The sequence below is a fragment of the Triticum dicoccoides genome, chromosome 1B (genome assembly GCF_002162155.2).
Source record: "Triticum dicoccoides isolate Atlit2015 ecotype Zavitan chromosome 1B, WEW_v2.0, whole genome shotgun sequence".
In the NCBI taxonomy this organism is placed as follows: domain Eukaryota; kingdom Viridiplantae; phylum Streptophyta; class Magnoliopsida; order Poales; family Poaceae; genus Triticum; species Triticum dicoccoides.
Window position 1 is genome coordinate 601,479,297 of NC_041381.1, and position 9,264 is coordinate 601,488,560.

At 50.8% G+C, this 9,264-nt stretch overlaps 2 protein-coding genes across 2 annotated transcripts; both read left to right on the plus strand.

Moving 5' to 3' along the window:
* The first annotated feature begins 1,765 nt into the window (after window positions 1–1,765).
* On the plus strand, window positions 1,766–5,057 carry LOC119349011 (ras-related protein Rab7-like). Its single transcript, XM_037617020.1, has 7 exons — window positions 1,766–1,964; window positions 2,065–2,091; window positions 2,224–2,323; window positions 3,865–4,011; window positions 4,088–4,168; window positions 4,263–4,408; window positions 4,668–5,057. The coding sequence occupies exons 1-7, from the start codon at window positions 1,912–1,914 to the stop codon at window positions 4,732–4,734; spliced, it is 621 nt and encodes a 206-aa protein (XP_037472917.1). The 5' UTR covers window positions 1,766–1,911; the 3' UTR covers window positions 4,735–5,057.
* Window positions 5,058–7,742: 2,685 nt separating this feature from the next.
* LOC119309810 lies at window positions 7,743–8,734 on the plus strand. Its single transcript, XM_037585727.1, has one exon. The coding sequence runs from the start codon at window positions 7,853–7,855 to the stop codon at window positions 8,447–8,449; it is 597 nt and encodes a 198-aa protein (XP_037441624.1). The 5' UTR covers window positions 7,743–7,852; the 3' UTR covers window positions 8,450–8,734.
* Window positions 8,735–9,264: the final 530 nt, after the last annotated feature.

Below are 9,264 nucleotides of genomic sequence, written 5' to 3' on the forward strand. Positions count from 1 at the left end.
AGTGAATGGCTTGTCATTGTGCCGGGCCTTGAATGCCTCCAAATATTGGAATGCCTACACCACATGATCAATAACAAGTGAACATGCAAACATATACACGGCCAAAGTCTCATGGCCGTAGCAAGGAAAGGGCTAGAAAGGGGAGATCATACCATGTCCCCAACGCCGAGACCAATCACGGGCCGTGCTTCAACGCTCTCAAATGCGGCGCAATACTTGTTGCACTCTTGTTGGATGAACAACCATCTTTTTTGAATCGAACCGATGCCACGGTTGCTTGTAATTTGGAAGGGCTCAAACATCTTCCTTTCATGGAATGTTTTGTGGACTCTCGTCCAAAAAACAATGCCCTTTTATTGCGCGCCGGTCCTCGGATCTTGGCTAATCTCCATCCAAGCTTGGCAAATCAACTTGTCCTCATCTTGTGTATATGAACCCGTGCGAATGCTCTTCCTCTTCTTTTGTGCCTCCGCTCTTTGGGTGAGCTCGTCGATGAACAATGGCGCACCACTAATATCAACGTCATTGCTTTCTTCTTCTTCATCATCACCTTCGACATAGATGTCATCGTCTTCATGCCACGAGTCAACGTGGTCGTAGTCAGCACGGTCGTGCCCACCTTCATCGGGGACGTACTCGGCACGGCCATCCTGACTTTGGGTCTCATTGGGGTCGTAGGTACGACCATGCCCACCGTCGAAGATCACGTCCTCCATGTAGCGGTTGTAGAAGGGGTCGTCGACCGCTGGCGTTGGGGTTGGCATTTCATCAAACAAGACGCGGGGGGCCGGCATGGTGCCCGTGAACGGTGCCCGTGCCTGTTTTCTTAGCATCTCGACGGACGGCCGCCCGCCGCTGCTGGACCCGGGCGTGACGTTGAGGTCGATGACGGCCGCGGGGCGCGGTGTGGACGGCGCGAACGCGCCCACGTCCGGCGACCTCGAGAAACGGGTCTGGCCGTCGTGCCTTGGCGGAGGGAAGCACGACGACATGGGCGCGGTGCGCGACGTCGGCGACTGGCCGCAGTGCGTAGGCTGCGCAACCGACGAGCTGGTGCTCGCCGGGGCGACGGCCGCTGCAGGGAACCCGGCAGGACGCCTCATGCCAAGCATGAGGATGGCGTGCGCTTTGTTGACGAGGTCCTCCTTGTCGGTAGCGGCCTTGCGCCGCGCGGCCTTGCGCCGCGCGGCCTCCAGCTCCTCGCGCATGGCGGCTCTCTTGGCCGCGGCGGCATTGAGCTTGACGACCGCTCTCCGTTCCCTCCTCTTCGCCGATTCCGCGTCCAACTTGGCGATCTCCTCCGGCGTGCACTCCGACCGCGGTTTCCTTGGCGCCTTCTTCTTCACCTTTGCGGGCGGGTCGACGGCCAGGCCGCCGTGACTCGGCTGGGCGTTGGCCATGGATGGAGGAGAGAGAGGGCGGCGGGAGGGTTTGGGGCAAATGGCGCCAAATGGGCGTGGGGGATTTTGGTTTCTCCTACCGACAGGCGGGCCAGGGGAGGACAAGCGCGCGTCCCGCCCGTCCGCGCGCTGTCCGTTTCATCCCAAAACCAGCGCAAGTTTGGGCCGGGGATGGGTCGAAAGCGGACACAAAGCGGACACAAAGTCCGTTTGCGCCCGCGCGCTGCGCCGTCGCTTTTGTCCTTTTTACTCCAAACAGACGGGGACGGACAGGATAGGGTCGCGCCGTGGAGTTGCCTTACGGGCGCCACATCACATCACGGCCCCCTTCGGCGCAGTTCTTCCGGGCCTCCCTCGCATCGCCCACCACAGAGGCACAGAGCACACGAGTCGACGCGGCGCGACAGCTCAGCTCTTTCGTCTCGTCTCGCCTCGCCTCGCCCCGCCCCGCCCCCTTCCAGTCCCTCCGGCGCGCGCGAGCGAGATCGATCGCCCCGGGCCCTAGATCCCGATGGCCTCGCGCCGCCGCACCCTCCTCAAGGTCATCATCCTCGGCGACAGCGGGTGAGCGCTTCGGATCTCTCTCCCCCCGTTTTACGCGGCTCTGTTATCCCCCCTCTCTCGATTCCTCGCTGACTTTCTCTCTTCGTCTTCTGTGATCTAGGGTTGGGAAGACTTCCTTGATGAACCAGTATCCTGAGATTCGTGTTCAGATATTATAATTGCGTCGAGTTAGCTGTGTCGTTCCGGACAGATTGGATTTTGTACTGGAGCATAAGTAGTTGTTTTGGCTTGTGTTTCCTTGAGCTTTGATTTAATTCAGATATGTGAACAAGAAGTTCAGCAACCAGTACAAGGCTACGATTGGCGCCGATTTCCTCACCAAGGAGGTGCAGTTCGAGGACAGGCTCTTCACCCTACAAGTAAGAAGATCTTTATGCCCTCGTCTTTCTTTTTTGCCGCTGCTGGATCATGCTCTATGCCTAGTTCACTACTTCAGTTCATGTGAGTAGTGCTAGTGTGGTTTGGCATCACCATCATTAGTTGTTGAACTGCTCCTGTCCCATGTAAAGTACAAGATAGCAAATGTTATCCGTCGATCTACTCTTTGTGTGGATCATCACACGGTTGATGCTGCATGATTGGTTCAATCCTTGCATCATTTGCAGTCCTGCTTAGTTTAGTGTTCTCAGCTGTGAATATTATTGTACACCATTGGGTACAGCATGACTGGAATTATTGGCTTGTCGACTTATGCTGGAGCTAAATTTGTATGGACATCAGAAAGTGGACCCACATATAGTGTAGTCTTCCGAAAGAAAATAAATAGACCATTTGATTTTACATGAGAACAATTCCTAGAAAAGTGTAAATGGTTCAAGAATTCACTAGGGCATAAAAGTACTACTTATCTTGGCATGATGTTCTTCTGATTTAGCCTTGGGCCTCTGACAACAAATAATTGTTACTCCCCCTGTAAAGAAATATAAGAGCATTTAGATCACTAAAGTAGTGATCTAAACGCTCTTATATTTCTTTACAGAGGGAGTATTAGTTTGTTTTGCACCCTGCTCTTCACTCGTCCTACTCTATTAGCCCCTACAGATTAGCAAACGGTTCATGTTTCATGTTAGTTTTAATTATCCTAAATGCCAAACGGTTTCCTAGCAGCTCCTTTGTTTTTGAATGATTTGTTAAAGCAGGTTTGCCCCGTACCTGCTCTTCACTCAACCTATGCTTTTAGCCCCTAACAAATTAGCAAGAGGTGCATTCTTCATGTTAGTTTCAACTATCCTAAATGCCAAACCGTTTCTTAGCAGCTCCTTTGTTTTTGAATGATTTTGTTAAAGTGGGCTTGCCCCATACCTGCTCTTTACTCAACCTATGCTATTAGCCCCTAGTAAATTAGCAAGCGGCGCATTATTCATGTTAGTTTCAAGTGTCAACTATCCTAAATGCCAAACCGTTTCCTAGCAGCTCCTTTGTTTTTCAGTGATTTTGTTAAAGCAGGCTTGCCCCATACCAGCTCTTCACTCAACCTATGCTATTAGCCCTTACAAATTAGCAAGTGGTTCATTCTTCATGTTAATCCCATCTATTTTAAATATCAAGCTGTTTCCTAGCGTTTCCTTTGTTTTTTGAATGATTCTATCAAAGTGGTTTTGCCCCATCCCTGCTCTTCACTCATCATATGCTCTTAACCCCTACGAACTAGCAAACGTTATATTTTTCATGTTAACTCCTGCTATTTGAAATGTCAGACTATTTCTTAGCGGCTCTTTGTTTTCTGAATGATTCTGTTAAAGCACATTGCTAATGGATGCATGAGAAATCTGTTTCTTGAGGTTTTCTGGTACCTGTGATTCTGTATATTTTTCATTACCATTCTATATGACCACTTATATATGATGCTTAGACAGAATTTTTTGTGTGTGTGTGTGGATTAACATATGTTTCTGTGTAGATATGGGATACTGCCGGTCAGGAGAGGTTTCAAAGTCTTGGTGTTGCATTCTACCGCGGAGCAGATTGTTGTGTTCTAGTTTACGATGTTAACTCGATGAAATCATTTGATAATCTGAACAACTGGCGTGAAGAGTTTCTAATTCAGGTGAATTATTTTTCATAATTCATTAACAGTCCAGAATCATGTTATGCCTGTCTCACTTGGGTGTTTACTTTGACAGGCTAGCCCATCAGATCCTGATAACTTCCCTTTTGTTCTGCTGGGTAACAAAGTTGATGTAGATGGCGGGAATAGCCGTGTGGTAATTACCTATATTCACTTTATGCTTTGCCTTTTCTCAGTAAATAGGTGCTCTCTGATGGATTCTTAGGGATACGTAAACTGCTTCCATTCAGGTCTCTGAGAAAAAGGCAAAGGCATGGTGTGCCTCTAAAGGGAACATCCCATACTTTGAGACTTCTGCCAAGGATGGAATCAACGTGGAGGAAGCTTTCCAGTGTATAGTAAAGAATGCTCTGAAGAACGAGCCAGAGGAAGAACTGTAAGGACAATATCTTTTACTCTCTTTATTGTCTTTGGTGAATGTGAACTGCATTCGTTGCAAGTGAATATATCATGTAGTAATACAGAAAGGAAAACTAGATGTAATATTGAAGTGTCAATAGTTAATTTAGTTGCCTTTAGTGCTGATTGTCGTTCCCGTGGTTTATGTTCAGATAGTTGTAGGAGTAGCATATATTTTTAAAAATTTCATTTTATGCTTCACTTTGTAATCTTACGGAAATGCTACGCTGTTGAAGGTATATGCCGGACACCGTGGACGTGGTGGGTGGCAACCGGGGTCAAGGATCATCAGGATGCTGTTAGAACCTGAGGCCACAACTGTCAGCTATTCCTTTGACTACTGTATTTCCATGGTGACTTGTGGACCCGTATTTCATTCGTGACCTTTTTCAATCACCTCGTAAGTGCCCAAGGAATGATTGATGCGTCTGTTCCGAGCTGTCGATTTGTGGACGTTTGTGTAGCTTTATCATGAATAGCATCATATCTTGTGAATACAGTCAGGCGAAATAAGTGAAGTGTAAACTACAGTTGCTTCATTATGGTTTTGTGTGAAAGAAGCTTAAATCTGGTCTTGTACAATGGCCCATCCTGGAAATACATTTTCTAGGTCTGGTGTTCCTCAATTTGAACTGCTGGTCTTCCAGTTCCAGGTCTTTTATCTTTAATCATGCCCATTTGCCAGGAAGATTATGTCATGGTTGAACCCCTTTGGAAGCTGATAGGAAAAATAAATTACTCGTAATCGCTGATATCATAATAGCTGGAATCATTTTTTATGAGTTGTTTCCATGTATTTTCTTGAGCACAGTTGTTTGTAGCTCGCCTTCCATGGCTAGAGGCCGGATTAGGGGAGTTTAGCTGTGTTATTTCCTTGTTTGGGCCGAGCATCCCATGTTTTTCTGCTTCGAGCACCATGCTCACACCCTCTTGCTTTCGTGTCATGGGTTGTATCCTCTCTTGTTTTAATTTTCTTCTGGTATTTTGGTACATAGTAGCATTCCCTACATTCCACAATGTAGTGCATATAGATTTTTTGAAAAGTCAAACTTTACAAAATTTGACATATTTTCATTTTTAATCATGGTAGTACAACGAACACTAGAAATAATAATTACATTTAGATCAGTGTCAGGTGGTAGGTGCGACATATGCCAACGGATGGCTTATCATTGTGGGAGCCAGTAAGACATCGCCGGTGCCTGGAAACGGGATAAGGCGAAGACATGCACGCCGGCGGATCTTACCCAGGTTGGGGGCTCTCCGTGGAGATAATACCCCTACTCCTGTTCTGCGGGGTCTCCGCATGATCACTAGATCAATAAGAAGCTACAAGTGGCTCCTTGAACTGTTCGGTGGAAGGAGGAAGAAGGGCAAGGCTAGCTCTCTCTCCTCTCCCTGTAGTGGTGTCTAAAACTCTCTCCGATCAACCCTTTGCATGGGTGTCCTGGGGGTTTATATAGGCCTACCCCCGGGGTACAATGGTAATCCGGCTGGGCGTGGGCCCTAGTCGTCAGTGTCTATGACCGTCGGCTTCTCCGCCGACTGTTGGGGCCCGTCGACTGGTGGGTCCCGCCGGCTGCCGGCTCATTGGTTGACAGGCCGGCCCCACCACTTGGGGGTCTTGTCGGGGGCTGGTTACTATTGCCTTGCCTCTGATGACGAGGGCTTTGTCGAGTTAAGCATGGCTACAGTGCCACCGCCTTGCTGACTCTCACTGTAGCCTTACCTCGTCTTATCTCTTTAATGGTGCGCGTGCCCCGAGGAGGGAAGCAAGCCGGCTATAGGAAGCCGGCCATGCCTCAGGCCGGCTAGGGGAGGCCAGGCCGCCTTCAGGTGTCTCTCTGACCGAAGGGGCCCGCCGCCTACGGGCCGTACTGGCAGCCCGTCGTGGATGGCCTCATGATCAGCATGGCAACAATACCACGCCGGACGGGTGATGGCTGTCTCGTACGGCGTACTGTAGCCATGCGTGCTCCGGGATTCGGGGGTGACACGGTCCACTGTTGCCAGGCCCCGTCCCATCATCGTTATGGGGGGTGCAGATTTTTAGGGCACGACCCCTGGCCGCCTGCCTGGGGCCGGCCTCTTGGAGTCGGTTCTCTTGGGCCGGCTTCTTGGAGTCGGTCTTTCCGTGGCCGGCTTCTTGGAGTCGGCCCTATCGTGGCGTCCCCCAAGAGAGTTTAGGGCCGGGCCGCCTTCCGGTAGTCAGCCTGTGAGATAGCCGGCCGGAGGAAGGCGGCCCCGCGTCTTGGATGTTTCAAGGCTCGGTCAGCCCGTTGTTTTTTCTAAGGGCCAAAGGGAGCCGGTTAGGCTACCCGTGGTCATTTACTCCGACAATCAGAGATTTAATTCTACCATCCATGTGGACTTGAACACGCTAAGGATCTTTAGAGCCTATGCCCGCAAACAGTCCAAGAGTTCTCTTAATGTCATGCTCATGGTCATTCCACAATATATGCATCTAGAATAGCAAATACATATCATTAGACATATTTTCATATCGTATAAATTTGACATTGTAGATATAATAAGTTTTCTCTAGAAACTTAGTCAAAATTTGTAAAGTTTGACTTCTGAAAATATTTATATGCACTATGTTATGGAAAGTTGTTTTTGTGACGACGCCGAGTTGTTTCTATGTATTTTCTCGAGCACAGTATGTTCACATTTTTGTCTCATGAAACCATTTCTTCATGTGAAAGAAAATGTGGCACAGACAGTGTTGTTGTAGCAAACAGTAAACACGTTTGTTTCCTCCAAAACGTGTCAGAAGTTCGCCATCCGTTTCATCGGGTCATGCATCCTCCCCGAATTCAGACGGAGCTACTCTACGATGGAATTGTTGGGCAATACCCCGTCGGACGGGATAATCCCGTCGTCCGTTGCGCCGTAGAGAAAAAGGCTGGGGGTCGGGAGGAAGGAAGCTTCCGCCTGACAGCGGGACCGTGGAACAGTCACCAGGTGCCGAGCAGCTGAAGTGCGCCAACAGGGGACGGACGGACGCGACGCGGCCCGCACACGCTACGCCACAGCCGAAACCGCGCGGCCGAAAGAGAGGAAAACCCCAAGGAATTGCCGACGAGACGCCGCCGTGCGCGTGTTCTTCCCGCCCAAGCCAAGCAACCCGTTCCCCGCACGTTTTCCCCCCGCCCTACGGCCAGCCTAGCTAGGCTTTGCCACGGGAAATTCTGACACCACTGCGCACACCTCTCCACCACGCCACGCCACCCTTTGGTGCCTTCCTTCGCCGGTATATAAACCAGCACGCGACCCCGACGCCGAGCATAAGCAACGTAACACCAGCACTTTCACCACTTTGCGTCGAGCTTCCCGCGCGCGCCCACGCTCTTGATCATTGCCGCCGTGGCCTGCTCGGGGCGTACGTGCGTGCCATCCGTCGTATTCTATTTTCACAGCAATGCGCATGGCTCCGGCGGCGGCAGGAAGAGCCCACGGCGCTTGGAGCAGCGCACCGCGCGTGCTCTCCGACCGGCGCGGCCTCCGGTCGTCATCTCGCGACGTCGCCGCCATGGCGACGGTTCGGTTCGGCGCTCGTCGCGCCGGCGCGAGCAGAGTGGTCCTCTGCCTCGCGTCGGGGGGTGGTCACCCGCGGGACAGCGGCGAGTGGGAGCCCGCGGGCTCGCCGTGGGACGGCCGGATGGTGGACGAGGGCATGGCCACGCTGCGGCGGCGCATCCGCGAGGTGGAGCACGGCGAGGACGACGAAGAGGAAGAGCCAGAGGAGCAGGAGGAGGAGGAGGGCGGCGTCGACGTCTTCGTGCCCCCGGGCGAGTGGACGGAGCTGGAGCGGCGGCACCACGGGCTGTACGTCGCGGGCGTGCGCGAGGCGCTCGGCATCCTGTTCGCGCTGCTGGTGCGCGCGCGGCCGGGGCTCGGCGCGGGGGTCGTGGCGCTGGTGCTGCTCAGCGTGCCGGCCTCGGTGCTCCTCGTGTCCGCCGAGCTCGTCCGGGCTGTCCACTCCATCTCGGCCGCCGTGCTCAGCGGCAGAATGTAGGATTGTACCTTGTACGTACGTACTAGATGGCTCTGTACGTATTTTCCCGCAAAAAAAAAAAACAGAGGCTCTGTACGTATTTTCTGCCTTGTGCACGTGATGGTTTTCGTTCTTCCCAGGGAAGAATCAAATGATGTAGTAGTAGGTTTTCTTGTCTCGACTCATCAAGAGCATGATGACCATGAGCATGACATTAAGAGAACTCTTGGACTGTTTGCGGGCATAGGCTCTGAAGATCATAATATTGTTTAGCGTGTTCAAGTCCATACGGATGGTAGAACTAAATCTCTGATATGGATGTAACTTTTATTATTTCTAGTGTTCGTTGCACTATAATGATTGAAAATAAATAGATTAAAAGTTTTTCTTAAAAAAAAAGGCCGTAGATGGAGGCTATGCGTGTTGGGCAATTCAGACCGACATGTCTGCTCAATATGAGCTTTTTTTTTTACTAAAGTTGATACAAGCCGACTGACGTGGATTGTACATAATGTGGTGCAACCAACTCAAACGGTTTTCATGCCGGGCAGAGACATACTAGAGGGTGTGGTTGTCCTACATCACACTATAACATCAGGAACCCTAGTGGATCATCTTCTGTGTTACTCGAATTGTCCATCCACGTATGACATCACACTTGCCATGATGTTTGTTGTCTCCATGTGTGAGTAGCCCCTAGTTCTCGGGGATATGGATGAACCTTGGTATGTGCAGAATCTCAAATGTTACTTTGGATATGAGATTCCATGTTGAATGCTTAGTTTAATAACTTCGTGAATGTTGTGAAGGGGCTCCACTCAGCATTTGTGCCGATT